Below are 21030 nucleotides of genomic sequence, written 5' to 3'. Positions count from 1 at the left end.
TTTTTGTGCTTAGACGAGTCTCTTGGCTTTGTTTCCACTTTAGAATAATGCCCTTTTTGGGAGCAACTCTTCCATGAGGACCACTTCTGACAGTACTTCTCCAGACTGTAGTGGGTTCCAGTGCTTTCTGTCTGTTCGGAGCTGGTAATGGTGCTGGATTTCTTCCGACTTAGAAGGGTCATCGGTTTGATGTATCTCTTGTGTGCTGCAATCCATTTCTGTGGTTGACCTCTGATTCTGGTCCTCGATCTTGCCCATTTCTTTGTGCTTCTTCAAACGAGCTTGGACAGCACATCTTGAAATTCCTGTCTGCCATGAAATTTCTGCTGAGGATACACCTTGTGTCTTGTTGCTATGCCCAGTCTTGCCGTTCTGGTTCAGTTAATCAGTTTAGTTCATTAAAGTCATTATGTCATTGATAGCACCTGTTTGTTATCTTTGTTTAATCTTGCACTGGCTATTTGTACCTACAAAGGAATCAAATTTTTTTTGAAAAGTCGTCTATTACTTAATATCACACACAAAAAATGCTGGTGAATGCAGCAGGCCAGGCAGCCTCTATAGGAAGATGTACAGTCGACGTTTCAGGCCAAGACCCTTCGTGAGGACTAACTGAAAGAAGAGATAGTAACAGATTTGAAAGTAGTGGGGAGGAGGAGATCCAAAATGATAGGAGAAGACAGGAGGGGGAGGGATGGAGCTAAGAGCTGGAAAGTTGATTGGCAAAAGGGATACGAGGCTGGAGAAGAGAGAGGATCATGGGACAGGAGGCCTAGGGAGAAAGAAAGGGGGGAGCTCAGAGGATGGGCAAGGAGTTATAGTGAGAGGGACAGAGGGAGAAAAAAAGGAGAAAAAAAAACACAAATCATAATTATTAATAACATAATAATAAATATTATTATTATGTTTTCCCCTTTTTTCTCTCTTTGTCCCTCTCACTATATGAATATTTGGAAATCTAACATTTGCTCTTTTCTACTGATACACGAATGCATAAGACATCGTCTGAAACTAAATCTATATAAAACTCCAGGCCATGTAAGACTTTTGTACAATACTGCAAAATATAGTGAGGTAGCGCTCCCAAGTTCATTGTCTATTCAGAAATTTGATGGTGGATGGGAAGAAACTGCTCCTAAAACATTGAGTCTTTGTCCTCAGACTCCAGTACCTCTTCCCTGATGGTGATAATGTGAGGAGGGAGTGTCCTCAGGGTCATAGTGGAGAAAAGAATGTAGGTACCTTGCAAAGTGATCGCCCATTCTGCGTTTGGAGGTGACAACATGCGTCTAAGCTACTCTGCAGTTTTAGATCTTGAGCTGCCTTTGAGACTGCTGCTCCTGGGAAATGCTGACAGAGCTGGGACCTCTGCCGCACACGTCCGTGACCTAAGAGGTTTTGCTGCTTTCAGTAGCGGGATTCAAAACCGTGCAGAAACTGGGAAGAAAAAATTGCACCACCTTCTTTCTATCCATTTCAGGATGGGAACCATAACAATGTCGGGAGCCCCTTTGCAAAGGATTTTCTCTCTAAGATGGAAGATGGTACCTTGCGGGCAAGCTCCAATGCAACAAATGCAACCAGGGCACTGGAAATCAACAAGATGATCTCCTTCTGGCGGAACGCCCAGAAAAGAATTAGGTAATGGTCATTTTCTATATTCTGTTTTGTTTAAGTCATTGATTCCATGTGTTTGTGTGTGTGTGTGTGTTATACACGCATGCTACAGACAGAATGGCTCTAGAAAAGGTGGTTAGAAAACTGCAGAATCAGAATTAGGTTTATTATCACACACATGTCATGAAGTTTGTTGTTTTGATGCAACAGAGCAGTGGAATACATAAAATATGCTATGAATTATAATATGTAAAAACTACATCAGTAGTGCAAAAGCGAGCAAAAATAATGAGGTAAATCACAAACACGAGGTAGTCTGCAGACGGTGGAAGTCCAGAGCAACACACACAAAATGCTGGAGGAACTCAGCAGATCGGGCAACATCCATGGAAAAGAGTAAACAGTTGATGTTTGAGGCTGAGACCCTTCTTAAGGACTGAGAAGGAAGGGGGAAGATGCTAGAATAAAAAGATGAAGGGGAGGGGAAGGAGGCTGGCTGGAAGGTGATAGGTGAAGCCAGGTGAGTGGGTAAGGTCAAAGCAGGAGAAGAAAGAATCTGATAAGAGAGGAGAGTGGACGGTAGGAGAAAGGGAAGGAGGAGAGGACCCGGGGGAAGTAATGGACAGATAGGTGAAAGGACAGAGTGGGGAATAGAGAAAGGGGGTGGGTGGGGGGTGAGAAATTTGTTCACCGGAAGGAGAGATCAATATTAATGTCGTCAAGTTGGAGGGTACCCACACAAAATATAAGGTGTTGTTCCTCCACCTGAAGGTGGCCTCATCCTGGCACAGGAGGAGGCCGTGGGATGACACGTCAGAACGGGAATGAGAATCAGAATTAAAATGTTTGGCCACGGGGAATTCCCGTTTGTGGCGGATGGTGCAGAGGTGCTTGACAAAGCAGTCTCCCAGTTCATGTCTTGCTAATGTAGAGGAGGCTGCATCGGGAGCATCCGACACAATAGACAAACCCAGCAGATTCGCAGGTGAAGCGTTGCCTCAACTGGAAGGACTGTTTGGGGCCCTCAATGGAATTGAGGGAGGAGGCATATGGGCAGGTGTAGTACTTAGGCCACTCACAGGATAAGTGTCTGGAGAGAGATTAGCAGAGAGAGACGAACGGACAAAGGAATTGAGGAAGGACTGATCCCTGCGGAAAGTGGAGGGGGAGGAGGTAAAGATGTAGGTTCATGGATCTTTCAGAAAGCTGAGAGCAGAGGTGAAGAAGCTGTTCTTAAAGTGTTGAGGATGTGCCCTCAGGCTCCTGTATCTCTTCAGCCAGGAAGAGGTTTCTATAGAGACATGAGTGCCATCTCTAAATGCCTGCATTTTAGGAACCCAAGTATATCCCAGTGCCTGCTCTCTCCGGCTCTGTGGGCTAAAGAAGCTGATGCAGCCTCCTGTCGCAGAGCATGGAGATGGCTTGAGCTTCTTAATGTAGCAGTGTGTGGCATACCACAGTGTTGGAAATTTTATTTCTGCGTGACAGCTGACAAGTCGACACAAACTCAAACCTCATGATTGTTTTCACATTATTACCGACTCTCAGGGCCTGCAGCTAGGCTCCTGATATTGCTTCCTTATCATAACACTGCCTTTGGTATTTCTGAGACATGGGGACTTTTCTACAGGTGTCCTCAATCCCGGTAAATGCACTACGTTTTGCAATGAAGTAATGCAAACTTTTGATTTTCTTCTGCAGTTCTCAGATGGTTGTGATGTTAAAGAAAAGTGAATTACCTCGAACAGTCACCAGGTGTGTATATTGATGTTTATCTATTCTATTTTATTTAGAGAATCAACATGGAATAGACCCTCTTGGCCCAGAAAGCCACACTGCCCTGTAACCCACCTGTTAACACGAGCCTAATTACGGGACAATTTACAACATATATGTCAAACTCAAGGCCCGCGGGCCGAATTCGGCCCGCGGTGGAATTATCTTTGGCCCGCGAGATAATATCTAATTACTATTAAAGCTGGCCCCAGTAATCGAAGCGCCTGTGGCGTATGATATGGCTAATGCTGAGTTTATTCAGGTACCAGGTTTTCAGGGTTTTTAGTGTTTATTCGGCAGTCTTGCTCGGCAGTCTTCTTCATAAGAAACGGAATTTGTAAAGTGAAACACTTTGTAGTTATAGCAGAGACTGAGACACATGAGAGCAGGCTGAAAAAACGGGGGCAACGAAAGCTGCGTTCGCACGCGTCCGACTGATCCGGCCCGCATGAAGCTGCATTTTGCTCAATCCGGCCCGTGACCTAAAATGAGTTTGACACTCCTGATTTACAATGACCTACGAATCAGTTCGTCTTTAGACTGTGAGAGGAAACTCACACATTTCACAGGGAGAATGTATAAACTCCTTATAGCCAGCACCAGAATTGAACTCTGAATTTCAGAATGCCCTGAGCTGTAATTGCATTGCACTACCATGGCGCCCAATCACCAACGTATCACCAATCCTTTTACGATCTTGATTCCCTGTTGGAGTCTGTTCAGATTCCTGTTTTTCATTTTGTCACTGACCAACCTCCTGCAACTAATAAAGTGGCCACTGTCGCCCTTTCAAGATTCGATGCGTTGTGCTCTTCTGCACACCACTGTTGTAGAAGAAGAATTTCTTAACTCCGAGTGGAGTCATCGGGACGCCGTCATGACGGTGTTTTTTTTAGCAGGCTTTCTTCTTTTTACGAGGCCGAATTGCTCGCTCGACGCTCAAGCCAGCACAGATGGAAAGCATGCAAGGGAGCTGACTGGATTCGAACTCGGGAGCCTTTGCTCTGAAGTCTGGTGCTGATGCCACTATGCCACCAGCTAGCCTGCACCACTGCTGTAACAGTTACTGTCACCTTCCTGTCATCTTGAATTGGTCTGGCCATTTTCCTCTGACCTCTCTCATTAACAAACTGTTTTGGCCCACAGAATTGTTGGCACTTTTTTTTTTGTTTTGTGCATCATTCTCTGTAAACTCTAGAGACTGTTGTGCATGGAAGTCTCAGGAGATCAGCAGTTTCTGAGATACTCAAACCACCCTGTCTGACACCAACAATCATTTACAATCAAAGTTACTTAGATCACATTTCTTCCCCAACTGATGTTTGGTCTGAGCAACAACTGAAACTCTTGATCATGTCTGCATGCTTTTAAGCATTGAGTTGCTTCTACATGATTGTCTGATTAGAATATTTGTATTAACACTGTGTGTATTCCACAAGGGAGCTGGTTCTACTTGAGCTTTTTTCATGTGTGCACAAACTAACTCTCCAAGTGGTGTGAATCGAGTATAGTACTGAGTCTACTCCACAGAGGAAGGGGAGAAATATGGACAGAGAAACAGGCCTGAAGTAGAATATAGAAGGTGACAGGCTCCCTACCACTGGAGACTTGCGCTATGCACAGCAAAAGTTTGTGACTTCTTAGTGCTAGTAGGTATTATAAAAGCACTGATCATTTTGCATTTCACAACTGCAGACATGAAACTTTTGAAGAAGAACTTGCTTATGGAGCCATTTTACCGCAGGTGATCACTGCTGGCACAGTGACCCGACGGGCAGTCGAACCAACCTGGCTCACGGCCAGCAATGCACGGGTATGTGAGAGTAACACACAATATTTGGAATACTGTCATTCGTTTAAACAATATAAATGATTTATCATGCCACATTGGAAAGGTAATAGCTTGATGCAAGACTACAGAGTGATCTTTATTGAGCATTTGACATTTTCTTTCACTGAGTTTGCCTAAAACTCTTGATATAAGTATGAAATGGCTTGATTTTGTGTTGATTGGTATTAATGAGAGCACAGTACTTTCTCCTATCTCTCTTCTGTCAACTAATTGCAATGCAGATTAAATACTGCGAGATATAACAAATTAAGGCAAAGTTTGTAATTTGTTAAAGGCTTTCTACTCAACTTCCTCCCCTCCCCTGGCATTTTCCCCCTTCCTTTCCAGTCCTGAAGAAGGGTTGTGGCCCAAAACGTTGATTGTTTATTCATTTCCATAGATGCTGCCTGACCTGCTGAATTCCTCCAGTATTTTGTGTTTCAGCTTTTTCTTATTGCTCCTGGCCAGCCCAAGCTCTGTATTTTTAAAAATATTTTATTTATTTCGAGATACTCTGCAGAACAGGCTCTTCCAGACCAACAAGCCACATGGCCCAGCAACCCACCTATTTAACCCTAGCCTAATATCAGGACTCTTTTCAATGACCAATTAACCTACAAACCCCATTTCCAGAAAAGTTGGGATATTTTCCAAAATGCAGTAAAAACAAAAATCTGTGATATGTTAATTCACGTGAACCTTTATTTAACTGACAAAAGTACAAAGAAAAGATTTTCAGTAGTTTTACTGACCAACTTAATTGTAGTTGGAAATGGGTTTTCTGGAACTTTTCTGGAAATGGGGTTTGTACTAACACAATCATCTTTGGACTCTGGAGGAAGCTAGAGCACCGGAGAAAATCTACACGGTCACGGGAAGAACGTACAAACTGGAGTTGAACTCCGACACCCTGAACTGTGATAGCATTGTGCTAACTGCTACACTACTGTGGGGCCCTCTTGTGGTTGTAGAGTTGGATATTGCTATTTTCTCTCAAATGTATCACAGCCTGCGATTTAGTTTACTAGCAGAATCGGAATCGGGTTTAATATCACATGCCTATGTCATAAAATTTTATGTCTTTGCGGCAGCAGTACTAGCAATACATAATAATGTATTGAGGACATGAGTTGAGAGTTAGGGGGCAAAAGTTTAGGGGTGACACGAGGGGGAATTTCTTTACTCAGAGAGTGGTAGCTGCGTGGAATAAGCTTCCAGTAGAAGTGGTAGAGGCAGGTTCGATATTGTCATTTAAGGTAAAGTTGGATAGGTATATGGACAGGAAAGGAATGGAGGGTTTTGGGGTGAGTGCAGGTCGGTGGGACTAGGTGAGAGTAGGCGTTCGGCACGGACTAGAAGGGCCGAGATGGCCTGTTTCCGTGCTGTAATTGTTATATATGCTTATATAATAATAGAAAACAACTGTGAGTTACAGTATATATATATACACACACATATATATAAACAGTTAAATTAGAGAAGTAGTGCAAAAAATAGAAACAATAAGTAGTGAGGTAGTGTTCATGGGTTCAATTGCCATTCAGAAATTGGATGGCAGAAGGGAAGAAGCTGATCCTGAATCGCTGAGTGTGTGCCCTTCAGGCTTCTGTACCTCCTTCCTGATAGTAGCAATGACCTGGATGATGGGGGTCCATAATATAATGATGGACACCACCTTTTTGAAGCATTGCTCCTGGATGCAATGGAGGCTAGTGCCCATGATGGAGCTAAGCTTACAACTCTCTGCAGCATATTTCAATCCTGTGCACTAGCCCTCCCCATCAATCTATTCCATAAAATATTTTTGGGCCTGATGACTTCTCCAGGACATTAACCCATTTGAATCCAGTGCTCGCCCAGTCCTTGCCACACATGCCACTCTATAGCATTCAGATTTATTTAATCACATGTACATCGAAACATGCGTTGAAATGCGTTGTTTGCATTAACCAATGCAATGTGGATCTGCAAGTGTTGCCACGTATTCCGGCACCAACATGGCATGCCAACAATAAAGGGTGGTTATAGAGGTTCAGGGCATTTTGTCTTCCTGCTGGAAGGTAATACAGATGAGTAGACTTCTCTTTGTCTTTCTCACTCTCCATTTTCATTGATGAAAAATAGGTTACTGGCTCACAGTTGTCCATTTTACACTATTGTATGAAATAACTGGGTACATCTGTACGGGATCTTTAACATGGTCCTGTCAGTGTGCTTCGTGGTTAAGTTTGAAACAAAGACACAGTAAGGATATATTAGCAAACACAAGGAAATCTGCAGATGCTAGAAATTCAAACAACAACATACACAAAATGCTGGTGGAACACAGCAGGCCAGGCAGCATCTATAGGGAGAAGCGCTGTCGACGTTTCGGGCCGAGACCCTTCGTCAGGATATATTAGGGCAGCTTGATCAAAGAGGTAGTTCGCAGAGGCAAATTACTAGAGGAAAGAGAGGCAGGACAGATATAAAATATTTAGGGGCTGAATAGCTACAAGACTGTCTGCAAATGTTGAAGCAATTAAAATAAGAAATGTACAAGAGGCTTGAATTGTTGGAGTAAAAGATCTTTGAGGGTTTGTATGAGATTACTGGGAAAGATGGGGTGAGATCATGGAAGGATTTGGAAGTTGCCATGTAAATTTTAATATTGAGCTGTTGCTGATCTTGGAGCGTGTGTAGGTTGGTGACTGCAGGAGCTGACGCGAGTTAGTATCCAGGTAACAGAGTTGGTATCTTCACAGAGGGTGCAAAGTGGAAGTCTGGCCTAAATTGCACTGGAATTGGAGGAAGGTGGAAGAGGCAAAACAGCTAAACCCAATGAGTTGACATTCACGCAAGTCTAGGAGAGTAACTAAGTAGTCACGCTGAGATTGCTGCCTGGTTATTCTCTGTCCCTAGCTCAGTGTGGCATCCATCATTAAAGACTCTCATCATCCACGACCTGGTCTCTTCACATTACTACCATCAGTAAGGAGGTACAGGAGCCTGAAGACGAACACTCAACTGTCTCTTGATAGTGCAAAGAGACAGCAAGTCTTTCTGCACTGTCAGTTAATATATATATTCAATTTACACTATTGTATGAAATGTTTATTTTTATTGTAATGTATAATCTGGGTGGCAGGTACAGATACGTCTCTACCCAAGGAGGTGTAAAGTGCTCCTTCCCTCTGCTAGCCTGCAGGTCACCTTTGGGAAAGGTGTAGCACCTGCTTAGCCCCTGATCAGGATCACGTGAAGCCATGGTGGTGGATGGTCGTATGAGCAGCCAGTGCATATCACAATTCCTGGTTATGCGAGCATTGATGTCACATACCAATACTCTGTAGAGTATTGGTAATGGCTGGGGTCACCTGTCTTGGAAAGATACTGCCCAGTAGAAGGCAATGGCAAACCACTTCAGTAGAAAAATTTGCGAAGAATAGTCATGGTCACCATGATCACCCACATCATACAACACGTGTGATGATGCTGATGATTTAATTTATTGTACTTTTTAAGTACTGCACTATATTGCTGTAGAATAAGAAATTCTGCGATGTATTTCAGTGATAACAAACCTGATTCTGATTCTAAATTGACCCTAACCAGCTCAGATAATTAAGTTGATAAATATTTGGAATGAAGGTGTCCTGGTCAAACCAGTGAAGGGACTCGATCACTGATGTCATCATGGGAGCAGACATTTCACTGTTAGTTCTATGTGGAGTGTAAATGGATTTCTTTCCCTCCCTTCCTGCAGCGTGATCGAGTAGGAAGTGAAATGAAAGCCATGGTTCAGGTACCACCCGGATACCACCTGGTCGGGGCAGATGTCGACTCACAAGAGCTGTGGATTGCTGCCATTCTTGGGGAAGCCCATTTTGCTAAAATACACGGTGAGGAACTTGGGCCCAAATTTGGGTTACACAGATCAAACTTCAGGTTTCGATTTCATTCACATAACTTTCTGACCAAGGAAGCACTGTCAGAAGATCTGTTTCATGCCTGGATGTTATTTTTGTTCGGTTTAAACTCTCCCACAATCAGCTTTCTCCATCTTTCTATCTTACCTCCCATCATATTGTAATATTTACTGTAATTTGAGATGACTTTGTCTTCTTGCTCCATTATGAGTACATGTGCTTTCATTCTTTTGTTTAGAATAAGTTATTTCTTCGCTCCCTCCAGTCTCTTCTACTTAAGTCTATCTTTATGACAAAACTTTAATTCACTCAAGATATTGGCCCAGCTTTCATTTTCCATTGATCTTGTTTTGTAGTGCTTTGGTATGTCTGTGTTGATGATGCTACATAAATATAAATTTTTGAAGTCTTTTTTTTTCAAAAGTGATCTGCTTTATATGTTCTCGTCTAGACTGATTTAAAAAAAACTGTGCATAATTCATAATTTATGAAGAGAATTCATAAAGAAGGGCTGGTCCAGTCAGTAGGTATTTACAGCACTGCCTCCAATTTATCTCTAAAATAATCTTTTCTTGGAAATGCAGTACTGTACAAAGGTCTTTGGCACATATATTGCCAGGATGCGTAAGACTTTTACACAGTACTGTATGCGTCGATGTGGAACAGAGAGCAAATGTGTAAATCTGGTGGGAGCAAAAGATGTTGGGAATGGTGAGGGTGGAATGCCACAGGAGGGGTGTGGGACAGGTGGTAGAGAAGAGTACCAGGGTGGGGGGGGGGGGGCGGCTTGGGTACCGATACACCCAGCAAGGACGTTTGATTTCCGAACAATTGGTTTGTTGACCATTACAGGACGTCACTACGATACTCCCCTCTCCCTTCTCCTTTTCCCAACCATGATTCCCCTCTCCGCTCTCGGTCCATAACAGTAACCCACATGTCATGAAATTTGTGGTGTTTTTTTTGGCAGCAGTAAAGTGCAAATACAGTACAAACGAGCGGCATGGGACAAATTCACAAGCATTCCAGTTTATTTATTGAGATACAGTGCAGAATCAGCCCTTTGAGCCACGCTGCCCAGCAACCTCACGATTTATTCCTACCCAAATCACGGGGCAATTTACGATAATCAATTAACCTACAAACTAGTACATCTTTGGACTGTGGGAGGAAACCACAGCACCCGGAGGAAACCCGTGTGGTCACGGGGAAAACCTATAAACTCCTCACAGGCAATGGCGGGAATTGAACCCAGGTTGCCTAAACTGTAAAGCATTGCGCTAACCACTACACTACCATGCCGCTGTTCAAGGAGTTCATCCCCACCTTCTATGCAGCAATTTGAATGGGCAATAAATGTTGGTCTTATTAATGACACCCACATTTTATGAATGAATAAGAACAGATAAGCTTTTATTAGGTTATAAGAAATTGAATGGGATATGACTGTATTTACTGGCGTGCAGCAGAATGAGCGGAGATCTTAGGTATACAAAATTATGAAGGGTACAGGTAAGATGAATGCTTGCAGTTATTCTTTCCTCAATTGGGTGAGACTAGAGCTAGGAATCAAAGGTTTAGGGTGAAAGATGAAATATTTAAAGGAATTTCTTCAGGTGAAGGTTGTGGGAGTGTGGAACGAGCTGCCAACAGATGTTATAGATGCAACTTCAGTTTAAGAGAAGTTTGGATAGGTTTATGGAATGGAGGGCTGCCCGTGGGTAGATGGACTATGAGAAGACCAGGCTGGCATAAACTGGAATAGCCAAGGGGCACATTTCTCTGCTGTGACTCCATGCCTCTCCCTCTAGGCTGCACCGCATTTGGCTGGATGACGCTTCAGGGGAAAAAGAGCAGTGGTACAGACCTGCACAGCAAGACAGCTGCGATGGTGGGCATCAGCAGAGAGCACGCCAAGGTTTTCAATTATGGACGTATTTATGGGGCCGGGCAGCCATTTGCAGAACGGCTCCTCTTGCAGTTCAACCACCGACTGACACCTCAGGAAACAGCAAAGAAAGCACGGCAGATGTATGCAGCTACCAAGGGCATACGAAGGTTAGCTCTTTGTGTTCCATTTTCTCTCAAGCTACTTAATCATATAAGGAGAAAATAGCCAGTTGAAGTGACACGTGTTAGTGCTTTGACAATGCATAAAGCAGTGATTTCCAGTGACAGCACTAAGCATTTCTTGGGTGGTTGTCATTATGTCACTTGATGTTTTTTTTCTCTTTCCTTAAACCAATGCATTGTTGATAATTTTGAATGTGATTTTTTTGTTTTACTAATTTCTCTTGCAAAGAATTGTCCATAGCAAGCTCACCCAAATAGTTCTGATGTTAGTTGAGGGAAACGTACTAACCTAGGCCCTAAGCCTTGGCACTGGATTATGTGGTAACTCTTGCGGGTTGTCCCCAGCAAATCCTTAGGTTACGTTGGTTGGTAACGTGAACAAAGTGTTTCACAGTATGTTTCAATGCACGTGATAAATAAATTGATCTGAATCTGAATCCTCAAACTGCAATTTAAGAATATGCTCAAGAAAGTCTGCAGATGCTGGAAGTCCAAAGCAACACACACAGGATGCTGGAGGAACTCAGCAGTCAGGCAGCATATACAGAAATGAATAAACAGTCGATGTTTCGGGCCAAGACCAGGACTGATGATAATATATATTTAATAAAGTAAAGTATACATAAAGTATATTTGTAATTTTCTCTGGCATAATAAGCCATTGATGAATCCAAGATTCAGCTAAAAATGAGGAGTCAGTGGTCAAGGAGTTCCCACAATCTCATTACAACTGAGTATTATTTAAAAAGTCTCAACTTGACTGATTAAACTTGTTTTACATCCACTGTTTTGATTTAAACCAGGTGTGTGCTTTCAGAAGATGGCGAGTGGCTGGTGAAAGAATTGGGCATCTCTGTGGAGAGGGCAGAAAACGGGACAGTCTCGAGTGCAGATGCAAAGAAAATCCAAAGGGAGGCTGCAAAAAGGTCAGTATGCTTTATGAAATTCCTAACCCATATAACAAGATAAAAATAATCAGATACAGAATGTATCTTATGAGCTGTCTGCATCATTTCATATAGACTCAGTGGATGCCATTTGAACCTTTCTTTCCCTGATGATTCCCAGTAGATTTGCACATGAGCTACGAGAGCCTGATTGACAGTAGTGTATTGACCAACAGCATGGCACTGATGCTTCTGGGTTTCATCTTCACCTTTTAGTTGCTCTCTAGCAGAAGACAGTGAGGATGAAGCTGTGAGATAGGATTATCCCAGCTTTGCTGCAGGAATTGAAATTCCAATTAAAATACAAACATTGAACCAGTGAGTTAGTCCCTGCAGTGACTGAAATCAATAACTCACCTGCTGCGAAGAGCAGTTAGAAGCTGAGGGTCCTGCAATGCGTGGCTTTCCATATGATGCTTAAAGCTTTTCCATCTGCAAGGCACACGTCAGGAGAGTGTGATGGAATCTTCTTCACTTGTCTGAATGACTGTAGCTCAGCAAGGATTGGGAGATGACACAATCCAGAACAAAAATAGAACACCAAACTTACCATAATACACGAGATTCTGAAGATGCAGTGTTGGCGCGTGGCCTAGTGGATAAGGCATCGGGCTAGTGATCTGAAGGTCACTGGTTCGAGCCTGTGCCAAGCTCCTAGTGCCCTTCCCTTGGACAACATCAGTGGCGTGGAGAGGGGAAGGCTTGCAGCTTGGGCAACAGCTGGTCTCCCATACAACCCTGCCCAGGCCTGCGCCCTGGAAACCATCTAAGGTGCAAATCTGTGGTCTCATGAGACTAACGGATGCCTATTTCTGAAGATGCTGTAAGCTCCGTCCTGTTGAAGGGTCTCCACATGAAACCTTGATGCTGCCTGGCCTGCTGAGTTCCTCCATCACCTTTTGTGCCTTACCTTAACATGTTGACCAAATAATGCCACCTCTAACACTTGGAAATGTTAGCTGTTTTGTGGACAAAGTTGTTGCCTCATTATAGGAAGGATGTGAAAGCTTTAGAAACAGTGCCTGGAGTTACCAGGATGATGGCTGGATTGGAGTTCAAGTCTTCAGATGAGAGGCATGCCCACTGGACTTAGGACTTCTTTCTTTGGATTGAAGGAGGATGAAAGGTGATGATAAAAGTGTATAAGATGATAAGAGACATGGATAAACTGGACACTCAGTACCTTTCTCCCGGGGAAGAAATGGCTAATACAAGTGGCGGTAGTGGTTGTGGGGTCGGATACTAGGTAGAAGTGTTGATCATCCCATTACTTTCCCCAGCCCTGCGGAAAGTAACTGTGTTTGAGTCTGGTGGTCCTGGTGTGATGCTACATAGTGTCTTTCCTGATGGGAATGAGACAGTCTGAGCAGAGTGTGAGAGATCCTTCATGATATTGCTGGCCTCTTTCTGGCACATACTTCTGTTCACTCTGCTGACCCACGACTGTGCTGCAACACACAGCTCGAACCATATCATCAAGTTCGCCGATGATACCACCGTGGTGGGTCTCATCAGCAAGAACGATGAGTCAGCTTACAGAGAAGAGGTGCAGCAGCTAACGGACTGGTGCAGAGCCAACAACCTGTCTCTTAATGTGAACAAAACAAAAGAGATGGTTGTTGACTTCAGGAGGGCACGGAGCAACCACTCCCCGCTGAACATTGACGGCTCCTCGGTAGAGATCGTAAAGAGCACCAGATTTCTTGGTGTTCACCTGACAGAGAATCTTACCCGGTCCCTCAACACCAGCTCCATAGCAAAGAAAGCCCAGCTGTGTCTCTACTTTTTGCGAAGGCTGAAGAAAGTCCATCTCCCACCCCCCATCCTCATCACATTTACAGGGGTTGTATTGAGAGCATCCTGAGCAACTGTATCACTGCCTGGTTCGGAAATTGTACCATCTCGGATCGCAAGACCCTGCAGCGGATAGTGAGGTCAGCTGAGAAGATCATCGGGGTCTCTCTTCCCGCCATCACGGACATTCACACCACACGCTGCATCTGCAAAGGAAACAGCATTATGAAGGACCCCATGCACCCCTCATACAATCTCTTCTCCCTCCTGCCATCTGGGAAAAGGCTCCGAAGCATTTGGGCTCTTACGACCAGACTATATAACAGTTTCTTCCCCCAAGCTATCAGACTCCTCAATACCCGAAGCATGGACTGACACCTTGCCCTACTGTCCTGTTTATTATTTATTGTAATGCCGGTACTGTTTTTGTGCATTTTATGCAGTCCAGTGTAGGTCTGTAGTCTAGTGTAGCTTTCTTTTTATTTTCTTTTTATTAGTTTTTTTTATTACGTAGTTCAGTCTAGTTTTTTGTACTGTGTCATGTAACCTCATGGTCCTGAAAAACATTGTCTCATTTTTACTATGTACTGTACCAGCAGTTATGGTCAAAATGACAATAAAAGTTGACTTGACTTGATGGTGCAGGGAAAGAGGGGATTAAAAGCTGTGAGAATTGATCCTAGAAGATTCTTTCCAATAGTGAAAAGAAATGCAAAGCTCAAAGTCAAATTTGATTTTAAGGGTATAATATAAATGCTGTGAACTTACTGCACCATGTGATAGTTACTCTTCAGTAATAAAACTGCTGATCTTGGATATGACCTTTGGCTGAGGCAAACAAGAAAAAGCTCTTAGATTCAGCTATAATACTTCTGCAGTTCCTGACTGGATTCATGAAACATTTGGTGAGGAATTGAAATTAAATCCCGTTATATACATCCAGTGGCAGGGGTTGGGAAGCAGGATCGGCTAAAAACTGCACTGGACTAACAAAGGAAAGGCAACGTAGTGGTTGAGTTCCTGTACTTGCAGCCAGAGTCCTGAGCTGTTGATTGAAAGACACAAATTCAAGTCCCTCCAAAGTAGCTGGAGAAGCAACAAAATGGAAATCTGAAACTTAATGTAAGGCTAGTCTCTGTAACATTAATGGGGATTGTTGTAGAGGTCCATCTGATTCATTAATGTCCTTCATGGAAAGAAATCAGCCATGCATTGTTGGTCAGGTATAAATGAGATTCCAGACCACAACTCACCTCTCTATATATGTGGGCACTTGGGAGTGTCGTCAGCAGGGTGAATCCCTATCTAAGAAAGGATCTGCCAGTATTGGAGAGGGACCAGAAGAGGTTCAAGATAATGATCCTGGGAGTGAAAGGGTTAGTATTTGAGGAACATTTGATGGCTCTGGGCCTGTATTTTCTGGAGTTTCAAAGACTAAGGGAGGATCTCATCGTAACCTACTGAATATTGAAATGCCTAGACAGAGTGGATGTGGAGAGAATGTTTCCCATAGTGGTGGAGCCCAGGATCAGAGGCCACAGCCTCAGAATACAAGGACGTCCCTTTGAACAGAGATGAGGAGGAATTTCTTTAGCCAGAGGGTGGTGAGTCTCTGGAATTCATTGCCACCGACGGCTGTGGAGGCCAAGTCGTTGGGTATATTTAAACCAGAGGTTGCTAAGTTCTTGATTAGTAAATGTGTCCAAGGTTACGGGGCAGAAGTTAGGAGAATGTGGTTGAGAGGGTAATAAATCATTCATGATGGAATGGCGGTGCAGACTCAATGGGCCAAATGGCCTAATTCTGTTCCTATATCATATAGTCTTATGGGCAATACCAGCAGTGTCTATATCATGGTAGATCATTAACATTTTTGAACGACTATAAAAGTACTTTTAATATTAAACTGTATAGATCAAATGGCGCTAAGTGGAATGTTGTGAAACGGCGAGTCTGGAGTGGAGGCACAGAGTCTGAGATGTTCAACAAACTGGAATACATCGCCACGTCACCTCGCCCCCGCACTCCAGCGTTAGACTGCTGTATCAGCAGAGCTCTCGAACCAAGTGCAGTAGGACATGAGGTATTGGCTACCTTTTTAGTGCCACTTACTCTCTTAAAGGTTTGATATAGCAACGTCTAAATAATGAGATAAAGCAGAAATGGGATTCCTACATTTAACTTCTCCCATTCTCCAGACATTAAAGCCCAATCTAAGAACCACCAAAATATACTACCCTGAACTGATTTGGCTCCTGCTGATTGCATTCGTGAGGGTGTTGTCCATTGTAGACTTGTCTCCTTCCAGGTGTTTTCGTAGTACAATGTGCACAAAATTGGAAGTGCAAGTTTGTAAAGCATGCAGGAATCATAGAAAGGTAGATGTGAGACCACAGGTTGTCTCAATCAAATACACAACCCAATCCCAATTTCCTGGGTTGGGTCCATAATCTGCAGGTCACAACTCTTTAAATTATTTTAAATGCAAAATCTCTCCTCTAATACTTCTACCAATTAAATTAAACTTAATACCCTCCTCCCACTAATTTTTGATGACTTTTTTTATAGGGAAATAAAGCCCTTTCTAATTTTATAATCCTCCCCAAGCTGATTGACCAGCTTTGTAAATTTCTTTAAGAATCTGAGAAAAATATAACAGTACATTTCTCTAAAAAAAAATCTTTGTCTTATTCAGGGGAGAGTGTGACTTTTTTGAGTGTTTACATTGCTAACCTTTATGTCAATTAAAAATGTAGACACTTGCTCTCACTTTCCAACTATACCTGCTGGGCTGAGAGTCAGCAAACATATTTCATTGTGAGAGTTATTAAAATCTAATTCAAACCCAGGCTCACAAAAGAGAATAAGGAGTGAAGTATTTTCTGGTTGTGATACTGGAGGAATTAACAGCAAAGGGGATTTTTTATATATCAATACTTTCAGCCAATGATTGAGGTAGTAAAGAGCACATTACCCTAAGCAAATAGTTACACTTTATTTAGTTAGTGTAGAAATAAACCAGAGCAGTGTCTACTCATAAAAGGTTATACACCCAGAAATTGCAATAAATGGGAGATAGTTGCATATAAATTGTGAATGAAACCAGTCTCATAGCAGTAACCAATCATTTCTATTCTGGCTGACTAGATGAAACCAAAACAGAAAAAAAAATATACCGGTAGTGTCTTCAGAAAGTATTCAACCCCAACCCTTTGATCATATAAGTATGACAACCAGGTATTTTGATCAATTTAACTGAGAATTTTTATTTTTGAATCACATGCTCCTTTATTTCCCCATAATAGAGCTGCAAAACAGGGAAAATTGTATAAGCATGAAAAACTAAAAATAAAAAAAACTGAAATGTCAGCTGTTCAAAAGTATTCATCCCCCTTTGCTCAGTACTTAGATGAACCACCTCTCACAGCTCTTATAGCCTGTAGTCTTTTTGGATAAGTCTCAATTAGCTTTGCACAACATGATGGAGCAAGGTTTGCCCATTTCCCCCTTGCAAAAGTTATGCCAAGCTAGTTGGGAGTGGTGGTGGACAGCAATCTTGAGGTCTTGCCAGAGACGTTCAGTCAGGTTAAGGTCAGGACTCTGGGCCACCTAGGGACATCAATTTTCTTCATTTGAAGCCACTCCATGGTTGCTCTGGCAGTGTGTTTTGGGTCATTGTTCTGCTGAAAGACAAACTTCTTCCCCAGCTTAAGCTTTCTGGCAGAGGCTAGCAGTTTTAATGCAGGACCTCTCTGTATTTAGCAGCAGTGCCATCAGCCCTACTCATAGCATGATGCTACCTCCGCCACGTTTTACAGTAGGGATGTTGTTACCTGGCTGATGTGCAGTGTTAGAGTTACGCCACACGTTAGTGTTAAGGCCAAAAAGTTCTGCTTTAGTCCCATCCGACCACAAGACTTCCCACATCTTTATGATGTCTTCTAAGTGAATGCTTTGCAAAGTCTTTACAAGAAAGGATATGCTTTTTTTTTTTAAAGCTAGGGCTTCTTCCTTGCCATTCTTCCATAAATATCCATTTTTGTACAAGGCCAGAGATTATGGAGTTATGAACTTCATCTCAAGTTGCAGCCACTGACTTCTGTAGCTCAGAGTAGCTTCATCTGACGTTCTTCTCCAGTGACTAAGTCTAGAGGGGTGGCCTGACCTAGGCAGTGTGGCTGTGGTTTCATATCTTTTCCACTTTTATACAGCTGATGGCACTGAGTATGTTCCATGCCTTTTGAGATGGTTTTGTACCCTTCCTCAGATTTGAGCTTCTCTATTATTTATCATTTCCCTGACATGTCATGAATGCTCTTTTGTCTTCATTTTTGTTTGGTCTGTTGAAAATCTACCATACTGTGGGACCTTACAGGGGTGGGGGGGTGGGGGGAGGTGTTTATTCTGATGAATTCATTGGGGGAAAAAAAGGTGATTGTCCAATTTTCTACATCAACAAATTGGGTGAGTTGGTAAGGTAATCTACAGTATTACACCTGAGAAAAGTTGGATTAGTAATTACAGAGGGGATGATTACTTTTTCAGTCTCAAAATTTTTGTTTTTAATTTTTAGTAAAGTGTTGACTTTTTGGAATTTTTCTTTTGTTTTGACATGATGCACAATGTTTTGTAAATTAGCTCAAAAACCCTACTTCAATATATTTTAAATTTGGAAAATAAGACAGTAATATGTGAAAATAATTGTGGGGGCTGAATACCTTTTCAAGGCATTTGGGACGAAGTCGAGCCACTTTAACATTCTAATACTCCTTCCCCTCCACAGTTCATGACTAGCCGAGTGAACTGGGTGGTACAGAGTTCAGCCGTGGATTACCTACATCTGATGTTGGTGTCCATGAAGTGGCTGTTTGAAGAATTCCGTATTGATGGTAGATTCTGTATCAGCATTCACGATGAGGTCCGTTACTTAGTGAACAGTGAAGACAGATATCGAGCTGCATTGGCATTGCAGATTACTAACCTTCTGACACGGTAAGGGACTTTTTTTCTTTGATTTTGGGTCAGTATGCAAAACAGGATTCCTGTTGAGCTGGGTAGTTTTATTCTTGTTTTGAGTGGGAGATGCCTCTGATCACAATCCCTTGGCCACTAGGTATATACATGGAGCACTGCTTCAAGATGGCAGCGTCCACCATCGTGATCTCCAGCATCCAGGCCTTGCTCTATATGCTATCACCATTGGGCAGGAGATCCAGAAGCCTTAGGTCCCTCAACACCAGGTTCAGGAAGAGTTATTACTCTCCAACAATCAGGTTCTGGAATTGGTGTGGATTCTACAACCCACAGACTCTAGGACTCTTTATGACTCATGATCTCAGAATTTTTTTTTATTACATGATTTGTCATCTTTTGTACGTTGGTTATGTGCCAGTCTTTCGTTGATTCAGTGGTTCCATTTAATATCAGAGAATGTATAGAAGATTACCACCTGAAATTCTTACCCTAAAGAATTAATGACAGGAAAAATGTGAGAACCCTAAAGCCCCAAATCAATTTTATTGATTTACCTTTAAATGCCTGAAAGAAAATGTATGGTAACATATGCACTTTGATAATAAGTTTTACTTTGACTGATGACCTGTTTAGTACCTAAAAGTGCATGTGCTATCACCAGACTTAAGTGTTATTGGGATTTACCTGAATGTTGTTACTTTTTTATAGTAAATATGAAAAATAGTCAGAGGATCATTTGCACCCATGTCACAGCTCTTTAAGAATTAGCATCTTCAAGCCAGGAAAACAAATGTGGGAGGTTTAGAAAGAGAAAATTTTAATCTTTGACCAGATATGCAGTTAATGGAATATTATGAAGTGACCTGTACTAACACTGAATCACAATTCTCTCGTTTCCAGTTGCATGTTTGCCTACAAACTTGGGATGCCGGACCTGCCACAGTCCGTGGCTTTCTTTAGCACAGTGGATATCGATCACTGTCTGAGGAAGGAAGTGACGATGGACTGCCAGACACCATCCAACACTGCTGGGCTGCAGAGACGATATGGGATCCCACCAGGTACGGTTGACAGCTGTATGGATTGTATTGTGTGACAAAACATAAATTGTTTTTATGTCCAAAATAGAATAAAGAGTTTGAAGTGAGAGTGATCAGATGCCTTGAAACATAAATGGATAGGAAAGGCAGAAAAAAATGCTGGGGTCAAAATCCAGGTAATTGTCTAATATAAGATTTTAATTGGATCTTGGGAGTTTTTGGTTACATTTAGAATCAGTAATATTATCATTGATATGTCATGAAATTTGTTTTGCAGCAGCAGTATGGTGCAATACATAAAAAAATTACTAACTAAATTAAGAAATGTAAGAAAAAATAGTGTAAATAAAGAGGGCAAAATAGTAAGATAGTATTTATTTATGGGTTCATGGACCGTTCAAAAATCTGATGGCACAGGGGAAGAAGCTGTTCCTAAAACATTGTGTGAGTCTTCAGACTCCTGTATCTCCTCCCTGATGGTAGTAATGAGAAAAGGGCATGTCCTGGATGGTGAGGGTTCTTCATGAGGGATGCTACTTGAGGCATTGCCTCTCTAAGTATCCTCAGTGGTGGGGAGGCTAGTGCTCATGATGAAGCTGGCCGAGTTTACAGCTCTCTGCAGCTTTTCCATTCTTCTGCATTGGCCATTTCATGCCAGTCGGTTTGCAACCAGTTAAATTTAGTGAGGTTTGTTGTTGCTGCTAGGCTTGAGAAATAAACTTTCCAACTTTAACCTGAGAGGGAGTATTTATATTCCTAAGTGCATATAAAATATGACTCTGAAAATTTCCATTTTAACAGCAGTGGACACCCAAATAATGCCGATAGTGTAGCCATTTCCGGATTCGCGGATGTGCAGTGAAGCAAAGTTGGGTTTAATATCATGTTTGTTTCATGTCACCGATATCATCTCCATTGGACTCATTTTTAAAACTTTTAGATCAGTGTACCTTTGTTAATGACTGTTATTCTTCAACAAAGCAGAAGTGTATGAGGCAAAAACCTTCGATATAAGACCATAGGACATAGGAGAAGCATTAGGCAATTTGGCCCGTCAAGTCTGTTCCGCC

At 42.4% G+C, this 21030-nt stretch overlaps 1 protein-coding gene across 2 annotated transcripts in view; it reads left to right on the top strand.

Moving 5' to 3' along the window:
• polg (polymerase (DNA directed), gamma) overlaps nt 1-21030 on the top strand; it is a 65908-nt gene that overhangs the window by 36706 nt on the left and 8172 nt on the right. For both annotated transcript variants that reach the window (XM_073033242.1, XM_073033241.1), the window contains 9 exons: nt 1481-1641; nt 3319-3372; nt 5089-5206; nt 8970-9105; nt 10944-11190; nt 12009-12131; nt 15861-16029; nt 18730-18938; nt 19821-19981. In XM_073033242.1, the coding sequence (XP_072889343.1) occupies nt 1481-1641; nt 3319-3372; nt 5089-5206; nt 8970-9105; nt 10944-11190; nt 12009-12131; nt 15861-16029; nt 18730-18938; nt 19821-19981 (1378 nt within the window). The remainder of the gene's footprint in view (nt 1-1480; nt 1642-3318; nt 3373-5088; nt 5207-8969; nt 9106-10943; nt 11191-12008; nt 12132-15860; nt 16030-18729; nt 18939-19820; nt 19982-21030) is intronic.

Source organism: Hemitrygon akajei, chromosome 30 (assembly GCF_048418815.1).
Source record: "Hemitrygon akajei chromosome 30, sHemAka1.3, whole genome shotgun sequence".
Taxonomy (NCBI): Eukaryota; Metazoa; Chordata; class Chondrichthyes; order Myliobatiformes; family Dasyatidae; genus Hemitrygon; species Hemitrygon akajei.
This window is presented reverse-complemented; position numbering and strand designations above follow the sequence as displayed.